The sequence below is a fragment of the Danio rerio genome, chromosome 23 (assembly GCF_049306965.1).
Source record: "Danio rerio strain Tuebingen ecotype United States chromosome 23, GRCz12tu, whole genome shotgun sequence".
In the NCBI taxonomy this organism is placed as follows: Eukaryota; Metazoa; Chordata; class Actinopteri; order Cypriniformes; family Danionidae; genus Danio; species Danio rerio.
Window position 1 is genome coordinate 25,003,210 of NC_133198.1, and position 18,877 is coordinate 25,022,086.

The window sequence follows — 18,877 nt, forward strand, 5'->3', positions numbered from 1 at the left end:
TGGCAGCAATATGTAAAATTGAACACCGCATGCACCTTTCATTCACTAAAATTAAACTAATATTGCACCTTATGATTGCTATTAAGATGACATATGCAAATAATAATTTATATGTCAATATCAACTGTGCAATATCAGACAGCACCCATGAGAACATCATAGTTATTATCGTTAACTCAGTTCATCTTATTCATGTCAAGCAGTGGGTGCAGAGCCAGTGGGCGCATACCGATTTGTTTTTTGTTTGTTTTGTTTGTTTGTCTCAAATATAATGAATCTTTTAATATAAAACTTGTAGTAATAATGCACATTTTTCTTGGTGGGTGAGACAACATTTTGGCTGGTGCAACTACATTTTTAAAGTTAGGAGCCCTAGTGCTACTAAGCAAAAAGGTTCATTACGAGTGTACCGGGATGCTAAAGCTCAGAGTGTCTTCTTTCAAATGCTACTAAAACTATGCTCATGCTCCAAATGGTTCATTTAAGACATGGGTGCCCAAACTCGGTTCTGGAGGGACGGAGTCTTGCATATCTTAGTTCCTACGACAATTAAACACACCTGAACCAGTTAATCAAGCTTTTACTATGTATGCAATGCTTTGAGATATGATGTACTTTAAATGCAAAGTGTGTTTATTAAGAGTGGTAATCAAAAAGTAAACTGATGCATCTCTGCATTTACGCAGTGAACCATACCTGTGCGCCTCACACACAGCTGGTCCTGGTGTGAGTCCCGATTGTTAACATGCATGTCCAAAAGTAGGCCTATTGCTGCTCACACGCCGCCGGTATAACATCCTTTTATGCAGTGGTGACGGCACCTAGTGAGTTCTTCCAAGTCGACAAAGGTGTAGTAAAATGATGGTGATATTATTTAGACTAAGCATGCCTCCTGATAGATTTTTTTGTATGAAGTAAAAAGGAGGGATGATGAGTCAGGGAAGTAAGACTTAATAAACTCAATTCTCTGCCATGTGTCAAGTCTTAGACTCTATTGAACAGTCTATAGAATTTCATTAAAATTAAGTTATTAGTAATGCAAAGATTTCATAAATTACCTTAGCATGACTCCAGTTGTGTCTTTATATTGTTTTCCAGTTACATTCAGGATTAATTTCCGTTATTTATTTTGAACAATAACTGTATAATAACAGTAATACTTTTATTTATTTATAATATATATTTTTATTTGTGTGTGTGTGTGTGTGTGTGTGTGTGTATTGTTTTTCTTTTTGTTTTTCTTTGATTTTTTGAGGGGGGCGTGCCCCATAGAGTTTTATGCCTAGCAACGCCCCTGAGTTCAAGTATATCATTTTCTTGCATTGGGCCTAGGGTGGGGGTTTATTAAGAGGAATTTGCCTTGAGATACATTTTGGTGTTCAGTGGGTTAACTATGTCAGCTCTATGTGTTCTTTGTGAACTTTACATAACCTCCTAAAAAAGCTGCAGAAGTGGCCAAGTCACCTATCCGCAATTTTCTAGTAACTTTAAAGACTTTGATTAGCTTGTTCAGATGGCTTTGATTAGGGTAGAAGCTTAGCTCTGCAGGGCAGCGACCCTCTAAGGTCATATTTGAGGAAACCAGGTCTAGCACATGCCTACTTTTTTTTTCTCAGACCAACTATTGATTTCAAGCCCAAAGTGGAGGGGGTGAAGTTCCTCTGTTCATGTACAAACATTAATGTTTACCAAAGGAAAAGCTCTCCAAAACATTCTTCATTACACCTCATAAAGGCCCAACACTTCATTTCAACAGTGGCCAGTGTGAGAAAGGTCTGGTCTTATTTAGTGTTCTCTCAGTAGTGGACCAAATATTTTGAGTTTCATGCTCCTGGCTATGTGCTTTTCTAGTCTAATGAATTCCTTATGAAGAAAACTCGGTAAAATGGGACAGCAAGCCATTTAACAACACACCACTTACATTTACCAGTTGGTCTGTCTGTCGACTTTCCCCATCTAATTATAGTACACTCACCAAGATCCAGCATAATAACAGAGCTACTTTTAGGATCTGCTGGAACTGGACGGATATTTGCACAGAGTTGAAATCACTTATCATAATGCTATTTTTAGACTTTTGAAACTCAGTTAAGCAACAAGTGTGTTTAGCAAAATATACTGATGGCGGTGTTGCCAGTTAGTACTGACCCTTCTCACTGATCCAGTGGTTTCTCTGGCTTCGTCTCTTGCAGTTCTGTGCTATTATTGGTGCTTGAACTCTTTGTCAAGCTTTCATGACAGGAAATGGTCTGGACTTTACCACATGCACTGAAACCCACACCCACAAATAACACATTAGCCCACTTGTGGTTTCCATTTGTATCGGATTGGAGTGGTTGACTGAAGGCTTGGCTTGTACTGACTGAGCCTCATTGCTATTAATATGACTGTAACAAATGATGTGTCATGAGATTAATGGAAAAAAAATGGAAGAACAAGGAGTAAAAAAACATATAAGGATGAATAAGGTTTAATTGAACAAAACGCTGTCCGCCCTTAGGGTCGTTCAATCTCACTACACTGCTTTTTCCACTAAACTGCTTTTCTTTTTGGCTCAGTTTTCCCTACTTTTTATAGACAATGCAATTCAATGCATATTTCAAAATATAGTCAATACAAATGATTATATGCATGTATGTTATGCATTATATATACTACTGTGTGCATATACCTTATATGTACTAAATATTTTTAGAGCTATGTGAACATTTTTAAGTATTTTGTACAGCAGTAGTTTTTTTTTTTTGTAAATGCCACAATAAACAGCTACCACTACACAGTTGACCACAACACATGTGAATGTTAATAGAAAGATTTGGTGTTTTTGTGCACAAAAAAAATCTGAATGAGGTCTTTTAAGACTTTTCTTACAGGGCACTCATGATAAAAATCAACTTTTGTAAGAGCTGTGTGTAGGTTTAGTGTGTCCACCGTCATATTGGAGTCATATCAACACAACAAGTCTCTTTTTTCCAATTTACTGACGTTAAAATATTATCCAAATCCTAAAGATTTTGAGGTCCACCGCAACGTGAAGTAGGAGTACAGTTTTCTCCACCCACCAAATTTATTGACAGGTGCCATGTCTTCATAATAATATGTATACACACGTTCACAGAACATTGTTTGCAAAGAAACTAGGATTAAAACATATGTCACAATTTTCTGTGATCAGCTGGACTTCAAGAATAAAATTGATGGTTTAAAACATTTTTAAAACAGAGCATGTTTGTAATAAAGATAGTAAAATTTCTATGTAATTCTTAACCGCTATAATCACCATGGCCGCATGGTGTTAGTAAAAGGGCATATATTTGTGTGTGTGTGTGTGTGTGTGTGTGTACTACAAATTTTGTGTGACTCATAATTTCAGAAAGACTTGAACAAACTCCACCACTAATACATAAAATATACTCACTTGGTATTTTTGACAGAGCTGGATTTCAGCTTCATCCGTGTCTGTGTCTATCACTGACTGCTGTTTATCTGACAAAACCATGGCTTAATTTGTGCCGGAACACGCTGGATCCGGATCTGGATCCGGCACCTCTGAAATCAGATCCGGCACCTCATTTTACCGATCCCCCTCCTCAACTGCCCCCCTCCCCTGTCTGCTGTTCACTTTCCCTTTCTTCCGCGACTATTCAACCTCCTTCACTTTTGTCCGCGACCACTCCACATGTGTGTTGGTCCATGCCAACTTCATGTCTGGCGTATATGTATTTCTTGTGTGTGTTTTATTTATTTCCATTGGCGACTCCTAGAGGTAATTATGTTAAATTGCACACTACAAAGGATCGCACCAACAAAGTATCCTGGCAAGTGGCTCTTTCCAAAGGGTACTGGCAGACCGTTCTGGGTTAAGCCAGTCGTATTTGAGCCATGCAATACCAGCTGTATGGGACGAGTCATCTGCATGTCCAGCAGGTATATAAGGTTTCTATACCATGCAGTTGACCAGCCAAACATTAAAGCACAATTTGCAGCGATCATCGGTTTTCCTAATGTAATCGGAGCGATCGACTGCACGCACATTACTATAAAGGCGCCACCTTAAGACAAATTTGCATACATTAATCGGAAACATTTTCATTCAATAAATGTGCAAATATAAATATGTGATGCTCAAATGATTAGACAGCTGAAATGCCGGTGGCACTGCCTTGATAAGAGCGGAGGGGTGCTGCTATACCGCCCTTTCAAAGTGTTCCTCTAATACATCTGTGTCTCCCACAGACACGGATACTACTCCAAACAGTAAAGTGTCGCCCACAATTGAGGCAACTCTCTCCTCCAAGGGTGTTAGTTCAGCATCCCCTGTTCCCCTGCCTGTGTGGGGAACAGGGGATGTGCGCTCAGTTTCACGTTAATTCGGATGTACAAAGAGAATATGCGGGGGATTCCGCATACTCAGTGTGTCTTACATCTGATTTTTGATTTCTGATTTTTTTGTTTTGTTTTGTTTTTGACGCGCATTTACAGCTTTGTCCGTACGCAATGTTTTAGTATTAATTCAACACAAGCCTTTGCACAGCTTTCAAATGCCAGCTTTATTTTTTAGCTAACAGTCAGGAATTGTGGCATATCAAAGGCAACAGAGGATACATTCTCAAGGTATTTTAGGAGACAGGAAGTGATTTGGACATGCATTGATTTCTCCCTAACATGGATGGCATAGTTTGCAGGAAACATATTTCAGCTTTCGAATGCAACCCATATCTAGAATTCCTGTCATGTGAGCAGTTGGACAGTTGTACCTAATAAAGTGGGCAGTGAGTGTAAACTATGAGCCACTTTACCAGCATCTCACTTTACTGGCATGTGACCAAAATTGTATCTATGAACCGAAAAGGTTGTGCATCTGTCTCAGTGATAAAGGATACTCTTTCTGAGAGGCCCAGCTTTGGAGGGCTCAAACAAATAGAGGATCCCACCAGCCACAAATACACACAGAGCAGGTGTGGTGTCGTGAAAAACACTGCCGCCCAGTGTACTCCTTAAGACTGCTGCCACAGCAACCTGACACCCACTTTAATGCTCAAGGCCAGATGTCTCTCGCTTTTCTTTTTACTTTTACTCCTCCATTAGTGAGACAATTGAGATGGCAAGCTTTCACTGGATCATCTCCTCACTGCTTCCATGTTTTAAAGGCATAGTTAACCCTTCACATGATCCAAACCTTTTATTTTCTGTTGAACACAAAATAATATTTTAATGAAAATTGGAAAATGGTACACTGCAAAAAATGCTTTTCTTACATAGATATTTTGTCTTGTTTCTAGTATAAATATCTAATGTCTTGTTTTGAGAAATAATATGCCAATATTAAGTGAGTTTTTCCTAAAAACAAGCAAAATAATCTGCCAGTGGGGTAAGCAAATTAATCTTGTTTTTTCTTTTGGCGTAAGATTATTTTGCTTACCCCGTTGGCAATTTATTTTGCTTGTTTTAAGGAAAAACTTAATATTGGCATATTATTTCTCAAAACAAGACAGTATGTTTTGCTTGTCCAGAAGATGCTTCTTAATATAAGAAATTTTAGATTTTTAGACTAGAAACAAGACAAAAAATCTAAGCACGAAAAGCATTTTTGCAGTGTAGCCACTGACTTCCATAGTATTTTATTTTTTCTCCTAGTATAAAAGTGAATGGCTGCCAGTAACTACAATTCTTCAAAATATCTTTTTTTTTGTTTTTAGCAGACGGTTTGGAACCGAGGGGTCAGACTAAGTATTTTTTAGTCTGTTACAATAACCACTGTAAGATTATGTTTAATTAGACCTATACAATTTTGTTGTGATATTAACAAGAAACATGTCTGGCTAAACATTGCTTTCTGACCAAACAATGTTCGCTGTCTTTGATGACGTGTGATGTGGAGCTAGCAATCGACTTCCAGAAACTAGAACCTCAAGGAAACGTATTAAAGGCATGAGTTCTGTTGGCAAAGCTCCACAAATCTTTCCCCCATTAAATAATTGCACCCTGGAGCACAAAATATCCTAGTCTCTCTTTTGATTTGCCATGTTTGAAAGCGGTGAAAGTGCTCCTATTGGACAATATGACCTCCATTGTCGAGATGTGGGTAAAAAATAAACATGCTAGCCTTTCTGTCAGGACGTCATGAATCTCCCAGCTGTAATTTATTATGATACAACATGATATAAAGCAACTGCTTATTGTTTCAAGACAGCCATTTTTTTTTTTAAATTACTAGACACCTGCCATCAAATTGTTTCATATTCTTGATGATATTCTGAACCTGCCATTTATATCTTATTATATGTCAAATATATAATACTATTTTTAAGTATCACCATTTTGATAGTTTAGTTTTAATTAAAGGTCCCGTGAAACTAAAAGAAAAGTATTTATTTAGACTATCAGTATATTAATTTTAAGGACATCTTTTTTCTAGTGTGCTCACAAAAGTTGTGTTTAGAAGATATAAACATGATACAAACATCCAAAGCTTGCAGTTTATCATTATCGCCGAAATGGATCAACAATTTATTTTCATGTCACAATATATTCTAATTTCGCATCAAATTTTGGCCAATTAAATGCTCTCTAGTATCTCACATTTTCCGCCCCTATAAGACACTTTTCAGGCTGCGTTCCAGTCTACCTTTAGACACTAACTCGCAAACGTCCCTTCACTTTTTCCCTCTAGGGGGTCCCTTCTGCCATTTGAAATATGTTCTACTTCATCAAGTGAACGAAGGAAATTTACATGGACATACCCTTAGGGCGTACTCACACTATGTACAGTTGACTTGAACCGGGCCAAATGCCGCACTCACATTACATTCGGGCCTGGGCACGCTTAAGTCATCGATGATGCGCTGTTCAGTAAGTGCTTTCACTCAGCACAGTGGAGATTTCTTTAGTTATATTGTTTTAGACGTTTGTGATATGGTGACAGTCAAATATTTCACCAAACAGATCAGCCACTTTTGATGCTCATAAACAACTATAAAGTCCTGATGCTGCAGGAATTAGGAGGTTTGCTATATGTGCAGCTGTCGTGCAGTGAGGGCTTTACGTCTTTAATAATCTACGACAGTTTGCGTTCACTGAACTGTAAGAATATGAAATATGAAACAGTCCCATAAATGTCACGTCTCGTCTTTAGTTTCGGGCTCAGGCGCGCTTGCACTCACACTACAAGCGTACCACGCCAAAGCTTAAGTGAACCGCACTCTGGCACACCTCTTCCAACCGGGCCAGGGCCGGCCAAGTGAACTGTGCCTGAGCCCGATTCAGAGAACTCACACTTTTCAAATGATCCAGGAAACAGGCCTGGGCAGGGTTCGGATAGCATAGTGTGAGTACGCCCTTAATCCCTCAATTTTAACTGAGGGAGTGAGAGTCGGATACACTTAAGCACCTACATGTCCCAGAATGCAATGCGATTTCAATGTCATAACAGTGTAGTTCCTACAGTACAAGTGCTCAAGGCCTTAAGGAACTCCATTTGAACTTATTCAGATGTTCTGCTAATAGTGGACACTTGTGTAATGTAATCAATGATGTACATCCAAGTGAACAAAAAGGAGGGAAGATATGAAGGTCATAAAAACTGGACTGAAATGCAGCCTCATTTGCTTTTCATTTGATGCACTTGAGCTCAACCACTCTCACTGGCAGAGCTGTGATAAAACAAAACATGGAGCTCAATAAAGGAGCTACTCAACGTTCCTTATTCATGTTTTAGTTGGTTTTGTCAAACATCGAAACTTTAATGAACATGCACAGAACCATTTGACAAGACTGTGGTTTTAAGGATTCTAATAAATCAGCTTAAAAAAACTCAATGCATCATCAGGAGTCATTCATTCATTTAGTCATTAATTTATTCATTCATTTATTCACTCATTTATTCATTCATTCATTCATTCATTCATTCATTCAGTCATTTATTCATTTTACCTCAGCTTAGTCCTTATTTTAGAGGTCGCCACAACCGAATGATTCACCAACTATTCCGGCATATGTTTTACGCAGTAGATGCCCTTCCAGCCGCAACCCAAAACTGGGAAACACCCATACACACTCATTCACCATGGCCAATTTAGTTTACTCAATTCACCTACAGCATGTCTTTAGATTGTGGGTGAAAAAGGAGCACCTGGTGCAAACCCATGCTAACATGGGGAGAACAGGCAAACTCCTCACAGAAATGCTAACTGGCCCGGCTCCGACTTAAACCAGCAACATTCTTGAGTGATTGTGCCGCCCCTCATCATGCCTCATGAGTAGATCTTGGGAGTCAATGCTGGTAGCCATTGACTTGCATTTTAATGAAACGCCAAAGACCACGTTTTTAGCAAAAAACTTCTAGAATTATATAACACCCAAACATGGAAAGACAGTGATGCTCTACCTGTGCTGATGAAAGGATGTCCTGCCACCGAGGTCACACTGGGACACACGCTTGTTGTGAGGTCACTGGTTTTGTCATTTTTTGCCGTCGTTTCTGATGACGTTTCTGCAGGGCTGGCCTTTGCAGCAGTTCCCTGAGGGCTCGGCTCTGCTCCTAGGCCTTTCAGTCGGGCCACTGATTGGCCAGTCACAGATGCCACAGACTGTTTCACACTCAGGCTCTGTAACTGAGACTGAGAGAGGGTGGATGTCAGCGCCCCCTGCTGGCTACGAAGAGCCAAGTTCTGCACCTAAGAGCAGAACCATAGAACTGATATTTGTGTGACATACAAAAAACTGAATATTCAGTCAAACCAAAAAGCATTCAGACACCAGATATATATTTGAAATTATATTTACTAGTTGGTGAAGTACACTGTTGTTCATTCATGTAAGTGAGGGTAGCAAAATAAAAAATGCATAAATATAGTAGATTTAAAATAACAAAATAGGAACTAAGAAACAGAGACTAAGAGTGAAGAAACAAGTGATTAAGAGTTGTCTAAGTATTGTTTTACTAACAGTTTTAACAGTTCTAATTATTTTTGGTTCATTGTAATCCATTATACTTTTTCTTTCTATCAAAGGTATGATGGGGGACTTAAGTATTGAACACGTCACCATTTTTTTAAGAAAACATATTTCTAAAGTTGCTGTTGACTTGAAATTTTCCCTGGATGTTGGTAACAACCAAAAAAATGCAGATATGCAAAGAAAACAAAACTAATTAGTTTACAAATTAAGTTATGCGTAATAAAATGAAATAACGCAGAGAAAAAGTACTTAACACATGAAGAAAAGCAGAGATATCTCTCAGTAGTTCTTCAGCAACCCTCTGCTCTTTGTCAGTGTAAATTAATATTAGCTGCTTCAGTCCAACATCTACATTAGCAGGATCATGAAGATAAAACCAGGGTGGACATTCCAGCAAAACAATGACCCAAAACACAACCAAGGAAACTCTTAAAAGCTTTCAGAGAAAGAAAATCAAGTTGTATCTAATTGGATAGACAAGACCCACAAAACCATCAGGATTTTTACACTATGTTGAAGTCAGTGACAATTCATGTAACTTCATTCTCCAAATGAGAGGTGTCTTTAATCTACCATCACCAAAAAAAGCCTTTTATATAAAGTATTAAATACATTTTAGCAGTTCAGTATGTTCTCTTTGTTTTATTCCATTGTTCTTACACATAACTATTTTATTTGTTTATTTATTTATTTATTTATTCTTGCATTGTTTGGGTTTTTACAAAACCTGGTTCAATTCCATGTCAACAACTCCTTTAGAAAAATTTTATTCCCAGAAAAATACATGACGTGTTTAATACCAATTTCCCCCACTGTATCTAACATTGTGAAGATGAATTTGTACTGACACAGTTCAACTCTTGACATATTTTATAACCTCCAATGATTTGAAAAATGTTGAAATAAATAATGTTTGGTTTAAATATATATGTAACCTACTGGTTAATAGAGAGGTTTACCTGTCCGCTGGTTGGTAGCGTGTTGATTGAGGGTGCAGGAGCCTCCGGTTGAATTGCTGTGACTGAGGCAGTTGGTGTAAATATAAGTTGGGACGACAAAGGAACAGCTCGTCCTAGGCTTCTTGCTACTTGCACAAGATTAGTTTGCTGTGCCTGGAAATCACACCCAAAAATGGTTGCTTTATCTGAATGTATGAGTCAGATTTATGTAACAAATTCTAGGCTATCAGATTTGACATCAGAGCCATTTCAGCTGTTAGAGTGCTGAAAGGACCACATTGTCAATTCTGGCGGATCTCAAGCTCATTTACTGCTAATCAGTTTCTAGCCAAGAACTGTATTAGAGAATGTAGAGTTGATGTGCCAGGGAAAACATTTCGGTCACCATCATGACTCTTATTGGGTTTTTTGAAAGAACTGCAGGTGTGCCATGTTTAAAATTCAAGGCCAAATGAAAAAAAGATATTGTAAGATGGTAAGTATGAATACAAAACACAAAACACTCATTCGCCCACCCACACACATTCAATTAAAAGCAGGTCAAAGCAGGACACTGTAAAATGGCATTTATGTTTTCCATTTTCAAGAAAAAAAATACTATCTATTTAAGGAAAGCTTTGGAAAAGACAGTCAAGTTGTAGTGAATTTAATTGTAAGTGCTGCAACCAAAGTGATATTTTTGTTTTTGTTTATATATATAGCATTTGAAATGGACCCAATCCACAAATTCTCAGGAAAACAAATGATTGTTTTCCTCCTTTTGGGTACTTTAATAAAAAAATCCTTTATTTTTTTATTATAACTCCATATATATAATTTCAAAATCTAATAATTAATTAAATGCGGAAGTGTATTTTAAATAATTCGCTACTTTTTGCTACAAAGCTTATGCTTTGAGAAAATGTTGTCATATCTAACCATAATGAATTAACAAGCTAACAAAAAATATTACGTGATCAATGGTTTATACATATAGTACATTTTTCAACTAAATATGGAAAACCTTTTATGCATTTTGGTGACCTAAAGGCACAAACATTTGAAAACAGGTTTCAAAGTGCACATTTTTGAAAATGATACCATCATGTTCTCTGTGCAAACTACAAATATGATTTAGTGAAAACTGAGACATTATGCATATGCTTACTGTATGCTTTCAGTCTGCAGATGTGTTTGAGTATGTGACAACAGTATAGGGAAGTACAGGACTGTATGTGTGTGGAGACATGTAGTGTTCTTTTACAAAGTGACAGCTCATACTACTGCCCTAGCATGCATAGTGTTATATTCACTTTTGCAGATCTGAACAGATTGGGAAAATGTGGTCGAATGTGCACCAAACTTTTAAAAAATGCAATCAAATATCTTTTTACATTTGTAGTGTAGTGTTGTCATGTAAATGCTAATATAACCTAACTTGGAACAGAATTATTTCCAATTCACTAATCAAATTGTTTTTATTTGTAGTTTTACTTTTCTCCAGTGTTTTCTCCTCAATATCACCTCTTTTTATTCCTTTGACTATTTTCTTAAAGACATTTTCAAAGGAATGCCAAACGTACGTACGTATATATATATATATATATATATATATATATATATATATATATATATATATATATATATATATATATATATATATATATATATATATATATATATATATATATATATATATATATATATATATCTGATAATGTTTTTTCTTCTGGAGGAAGTCTTATTTGTTTTATTTCGGCTAGAATAAAATCAGTTATAAATTTATTAAACACCATTTTAAGGACAATATTATTAGCCCCTTTAAGCTAACTTTTTTTTCCCCATAGTCTACAGAACAAACCATCGTTATACAATAACTTGACTAATTATCATAACCTGCCTAGTTAACTTAATTACCCTAGTTAAGCCTTTAAAAGTCACTTTAAGCTGTATAGAAGTGCCTTGAAAAATATCTAGTCAAATATTATTTACTGTAATCATGGCAAAGATAAAATAAATCAGGCATTAGAAATGAGTTATTAAAACTATGATGTTTAGAAATGTGTTGAAGAAATCTGCTCTCCATTAAACAGAAATTGGGGAAAAAAAAAAAAATAGGGGTTCTGATAATTCAGGGGGGCCAATAATTCTGACTTCAACTGTGTGTGTGTGTGTATATATATATATATATATATATATATATATATATATATATATATATATATATATATATATATATATATATATATATATATATATATATATATATATATAATTTGTGTTGATATCATTAAACATTTAGAGTATTTATTACATTTAAATATTTTAATGTCAGGTATCAAGTTGAGTTCAGTTAATAGAACAAATTAAGTCCAAACATAGCTACTCAAACGGTTTGATATTGCTTTTCGCATTAGAGTTAAATTCATTCAAAAATATAATTATTTAATTCATTACTCATTCAGTTTAAGTTAATAAGTTACCCTAACTCTATCATTATGTCAAAGTAACTGTTTTAAACATTTTATTTTAAACTAACTTATATCGTTTAGTGATTTTCACTATTAGCTTTTACAGTGTATTTACAGTATTTACAGTGTCTGTGTTTATTATAATATGCACCATGTAAAGCAATCTAAATGTATGGTATATCTATTTAGAAAGCACAAATGTGTTTGTGTGTGTTTAAGAGGATTTACCATTTGAGCTCGTAAATACATCTGTGCTTGGCTGGCGGTGAGTGTGGGTGTGGAGGAGTTTCCCAGCAGCACAGCCTGTTGGCCAATACAGACTGGAACAGAGCTCCCACTCTGGGCTCGACTGATCAAATGAGCTGCCGCTGGGGATGTGGCCAGGTTTATCTGTTTCGACAAGGAAAAGCTTAGTTACATATGCTTTTCATATTCTGAAAGCTGTGTTGTTGAAGTAATAAATATTCTTAACTAAAGCATTATGAACCATTACGTTTAGCCACTTGTTGAAAAAAATTGCAAAATATGCATGTGTGAAAATAAAGTGGTATGCTGTAAGTACTGCACATTAGCATTTTTTTTCTACAGCACTAGAGACTTGTTGAGTGAGCTATCAATGTCAGGTTTAATATTACTTACAGTGGTTTGGGAGGCCACAGTCTGCTGGGACGTACTGCCATGCTGGCTACAGCTTTGTCTTCCTGCCACTATACTAGCCTATGGGGAATGTGTGAATGCCAGAGAGACATGGTAAAAAAGAGAAAGACACAGAGATAGGTCACAAGTCAAACCCAGCACTCATTAATCAATAACAACAACAGCAAAAGAAAGAACGGCAGGAAACAGATTCCTCGTTCCCACAGCACAGTGTGAACAGGCTGCCAGACCATAATACAAACACATTCTCTACTGTACTCCCTCAAACACATTAACCATTTTGTTGGTGTCTCAAATAATTGGTTTGCATTCGTTTCTAAAAAAAAAATATACAGCGTGATTATTAGTTAAGCAATTTATACCTTAATTTAAAAAAGAAAAATTTGAATTATTTTTCAATATTTACTAACTCTTCTGTCAATTCAAACACTTGAGATTTCTCTTCTATTTCTAAATTTCTGAATAAAGGTTTTGGTCATTTCATCCAAATCACTGATGCTTTAACTTCTGGAGAATCAGAATCAGAAAGAGCTTTATTACACATTTGAGAACTTTGTTTTTGTGACAGAAGTTTCCACAGTGCAACAGAATGACAGTGACTAGACAAAAACACAGGTAATAAAAGAATTTGGAAAAAATAGCACGTAAATTTAGAATCAACAATTTGTCTGTGGTGAAAACGTATTGAAGGAATTTGACTAAAATGAGAAAAACTAGCAAAAACCATAAAAACAACTGCAGAGCACAGCTTGGAGGCTATTGTTGCTGGATCAGATATGGTTGTGGACGAAGGTTAACAAGAATTATTTATATTGTTTATTAAATTTCCCATTGATTGTATTTTATTAACATCTACCCCAAGCCTAAACCCAACCGTCACAGTACTGTAAAAATAGTAATTATTGTTATACAGTGTCACAAAATTTGTGCTATATTGATGTCTGTATCCACAGCTGTATCCTATCTAGACTTTACCCATGGAGGCAGACATCATTGACGCCATTGTTCATAAATAGATAAAATAAATATCCAAATATTTCCAGTAGTTAAATTTAAGTCTTCTGAAAAGACATTAAGACTTTATAGGCAGAATTATTGCTGGCCTTTAATCACATATAAATGTTGAAACTCAACTAAATCTGGAGTGCCCAAACGTTTTCATATAAAGGGCCAAAAACCAAATATCATTATGAGCCATGCGCCGAAGGTAAATATACCAAACTAGATTACATTAAAGTTGCCATGGGTTATTTCCTAATTTATTTCCTAATATTTAAACAACTTTAAACGTATTAACTAATGCAGTATAACTTTTAAAATGATAATTTATTGCAATAAAAAACATAACAGGAGTTCAATGCTTAATCTGCCTTTGCCCTAAAACAAATAACAAACAAAAGATTACATTACAATTCAAAAGACAATCTTTAAACAGTCCACATCATCCTCTCTCTCTTCTCAGATGGGATGGCGGGCCAATCAAAGGTTTCCTAGGGCTCTAGTTTGGGCATCTCTGTATAAGAACAAACCTTATTGGTTCATGCGGAAGCTCAAAAATGTTGGTGTGGCATGAAAGAATGAAGCTCATTTGTTCTTGTAAATCATTCAAGCATGTTTTGATCTGTGGCCAAGTGTTGCAAATATGGCTGCATGCTCAGTGTTTATATTTGAATAATTCCCATATTAAATCAGTATATCATTTAAAGATTCACAGACAAGGTTTGTTTAGACACAGACTATATATCGGTATATATCAGTGTTTTTTGTTTTGTATCAAGAGGAACACCTAATTACTCAAATGTTATAATAGAACTATGACATAATCCTAGTTTAGTCTTTAAGCTCTGTCTGTGAAACCAGCTCTTAATCTCTCAAATCTTTACCTAAAATGTCTTCATTTGTGTTTCTCAAGATTAATTAATTTATTACCACAGAAGGGTGAATAAAAGATGACAGAATTTTCACCCTTGGCCCGAAATTACTTTTAAGAAATATTCCAGATAGCCTATGTCTTTTTTTTCTAATTAAAATGTTTTAAACAAAACATGTTTACAAATTAATAACTCTATTTTTTTGTCCGAGTGTTCCTAATTTTATATTTCATTATTTTACAACTCATAGTTTTTGGTTGCATAACTGCTGAGACCTGGAGCACTAAACATCCAAAGAAATGCAATTATATATGTCAACTAAGTTGTGGGTGCTTGCAATCAACATACAAATATATGGAAAAATGCTTAAGGAGATGAATTAGTGTGATAAAATCAAATTTTGGTCACCATATATGAAGTTTACTTCATCAATAGAATGTAAACTGAATGTGGTATTTTAATAACAGAACAGTCCTATTACATTAAATTTGTTTAAAGCTATGAACCTATGTTTGCGGTAACAAACAACAGTGGATTTACACTATGAAAACACATTGTTGCCTTAAAATTATTAAGTTAATGAATTATGTGCATAATTATAAAAATTAAGTTTAGTCAAATTGACCACACCAAGTAACAATGGATTTACTTTCAAAACAACAGTTTACTTACTTTTTACAGTAAAGTAACTAATGTTTTTTTACTTTCTTAATGGAATTATCCTCCAGGAAATTTAATCCATCTGTCAATCAACGGCTTAGCTGACTTAAACTCTGTAATTCACAGCATTAAACAAATAACTGAAGCAGAACTAGAGATGCTGGCCAAAAATATTAATCAAAACAATATTTAGTTTGTACCCTTGGGTTTACACAAATATTCACAAGATGTGGCTCTGCCAGAGCAGATCTTTTTGTTAAACGGTGCAAAATATGCCTCTAGCCACAGCAATCTCACATCAATTCTTGTCACAAAAGATGAATGACCCTGTGCATGATCTATTCACTGCACAGTTTTTAAAGAGCACTCAGTGGTTTTCATTAGACCTTGTGCACTTTCATTTAATATCTTCACACAGAATTGCATTTTAAACAGCTGACTATCTTCATATAGTTGAGCACCATCAGACTAAAAGCATGTTAGTGCTTGCACATTTTTCCTCTGTGTTTGATTAGCTTGTCGAAAGACTGAACAAAGTATTTCTTTCATCTAGCTGAATTAAACTCCCTAAAGAAACAAACAAGAAAAAGCTTGTGTGAGCTGATCAGATGTTAAGATGAGAATATCAAGACTTTGTTTGATCACAGAAAAAGTTTGAGAAAATATAATGCACATGCAATCCATATTAATATATCAATATGCTTGAATAAACATAAACAGTGGCGTCAAAAAGCCTGATTTAAAATTTTACTTGACTTGAGAATGAAAAGAAAAACAAAACAAAAACCTTTACCCACAAAATAATTGTTTTGTCGAGGGCAATAATGTGTTCCTGTGAATCTTGTGCTGTTTATTAGGTCAGTCAAGTGATTGACAGGTGTAAACAAAATATATCTGTTATAACCTGGAGGATAAATACATTCATATTTAATATAACAATGGGAAAAATATTATCTTGTTTTCTATATATTCAATTATAAAAATGATTTTATATATTGGAAAATTAATAGTGAAAAGTTTAAATCATTCTCTTTATCTGCTTTTATCAATTTTGTAACTCTTAATATGTTAGCAAAACATTTATTTACTTAAAGTTAACATTTGAGTTAGCCACTTCGTCACCTTAGGATGATAAGGTTCTATCTGACATTTTTGTCAAAATTGAGTTATTGACATTCCTATTAAATGATAATATATATATGATATATATATATATATATATATATATATATATATATATATATATATATATATATATATATATATATATATATATATACATACACACACAAGTCTAGCAATTGACTGTATATAAGACACATAACTTACAAAAATATATATTTATATTGTTGCAATAAATTAAAATTTGTTCTCACAACATACAAATATGTCAGCTTCATTTACTGTTTTGTAATTTAAGCGTGTTAAGTGTCTTTTACTAAGTCTTAGATTACTAAAAATTCAGTTACAAAAACTAATATTATTTACTGACTTACTAATTTTGGAAATAAATCAGGACAGGACTGAATATATGATAATAAATAAATGTAAAATAAAAAATAAAACTCATGTAGGTTCAAAGCTTTATAATGATTATTGTACGTTTCGTTTTTTGAGATGGACAACAAGCAACACATTTCGTCTAAAAAGTTATTTTATTGTTCAGACCATCAGAAGGTTTTTTTTTTTTTTTAGTAAAGCTCATCATTCTCAAATAATGCTGAAATATTTTGCCAATCTTTTGGAGTCGCATTTTTATATGTGTATGCCATGTGTGCCCACCTGCTGCACTGCAGCGAGACTCAGGTGCTGTTGCTGTAGTGCTGCTGTCTGGAGCATGAGGTGTTGTTGTTGAGCTGCATACATCTGCTGGAGATACTGAGCTGCTACTGTGCTGGGCTGTCTGTTCAGGGCCTGCTGGATGACCTGAGCAACGTAACATGGGATGGGATCATCAAATGAACATCTCAATTATATTCTACCCAAATCCTGTAGGGCACATATCATTCCTAGTGTACATTTCACCCCAGAGAAGCAAACTTATCACTGTATTATATATAAGCAGCAGGTAATACTGTATGCAGAAAGAAGGGCTAGGGTGCTGTTCTGTAAACATAGAGGGTCACAGTGTAAGCTCAATACTGTAGTCATGAGGGGTCACTGTCATCCATCAGAGCAGCCTGACAGCATGACTGCATTCCCTTCAGACCTAATACGATCTGTGTACGCTGTCCTCAGGCCAGTCACTGCTCTGTCAGCCACCGGATGTCCGAGAATGCAACTAATTTGCTTTACATTATTAAAAATAAAGCAATTCACATAGATCCTATAGACTAAATGTACCATTTTGTTTTCCTTATAGAACCTTTCAGAAAACAGATGATTTAAGCACCACTCTTAAAAAAAACCCATAAAAACTATTGCATATAAAAGCAAAATTGTGCAACACAGTGAGGCTTTTCCTGTTATTTTCTCACAATTTTTCTAGAGAATGTATAGTCTTTATATTAACATTATATGTGATCACATTACAATCTTATTTGATAATGTTAATTTACTACGTTAGTTAACATGAAGTAACAATGAACAATAGATTTTCTGCATTTATTAAGTTTTCATTTTAAAATGCAATAATTTAGGTATTCAATTTTAACATTAGGTAATTTGCAAAGAACTAAGCAGCTGCTATTAATAAACACATACAAAAATGAAGTAAATAATCAAGAATTCAAATAAATAATTATGATATTTTAACAATTTTGAAACAAAAATTATAATTTAAATATGATATAATATTGATATATTGTATAATATTATATAAGAGTTATAATAAAAAAAGTAAAATAATAATTCAAGCAGCATTCTCAACTTGCTTGCTCACAATGTTTTTTTATATTATTAAATGCATACAGAAATTAAAATGCATACAGATATTATTGTTTAGATTAAGGATAACAAAATCATAAAATATATATTTTAAAATATCAATTTAAAAAAGCATTCACATTTAGAATAACAATTACCTATTTTTTTTTAGAACTAGATTTACACATCTCACAAAAAACACACACAAAAAAGCTCAATTTTACCCTGTGAAGTTCCACACGTTGAGCTCTCCTTAATGACAAGTGCTCAGTGTCTCCACAATACAATCATTCAAATACAGCCGACATCACAGATCCTGCTCTGCAGCCAATCACTGCTGGCCAACAGATTTATTCTGATTTATAGTCTTTTGGACTGTATTGAGGATATTTCAGAATACTTTATTTAAGTATATATTTGCTACATACTATGTTTTTTAGTTTGAGTGAGTAAGTGT

At 34.8% G+C, this 18,877-nt stretch overlaps 1 protein-coding gene and 1 long non-coding RNA gene across 6 annotated transcripts in view; one reads left to right on the top strand and one right to left on the bottom strand.

The window, feature by feature from the left end:
* The window catches only part of LOC141380487 (uncharacterized), a 76,599-nt gene that overhangs the window by 25,966 nt on the left and 31,756 nt on the right, over positions 1-18,877 (top strand). The gene's annotated exons all lie outside the window — the stretch shown is intronic.
* phc2a (polyhomeotic homolog 2a (Drosophila)) overlaps positions 1-18,877 on the bottom strand; it is a 67,511-nt gene that overhangs the window by 25,071 nt on the left and 23,563 nt on the right. For all 3 annotated transcript variants that reach the window (NM_152958.2, XM_068216661.1, XM_005162144.5), the window contains 5 exons: positions 17,338-17,481; positions 13,007-13,084; positions 12,596-12,757; positions 9,918-10,070; positions 8,387-8,675 (listed from right to left, as the gene is read on the bottom strand). In NM_152958.2, coding sequence (NP_694490.2) covers positions 8,387-8,675; positions 9,918-10,070; positions 12,596-12,757; positions 13,007-13,084; positions 17,338-17,481 — 826 coding nt within the window. The remainder of the gene's footprint in view (positions 1-8,386; positions 8,676-9,917; positions 10,071-12,595; positions 12,758-13,006; positions 13,085-17,337; positions 17,482-18,877) is intronic.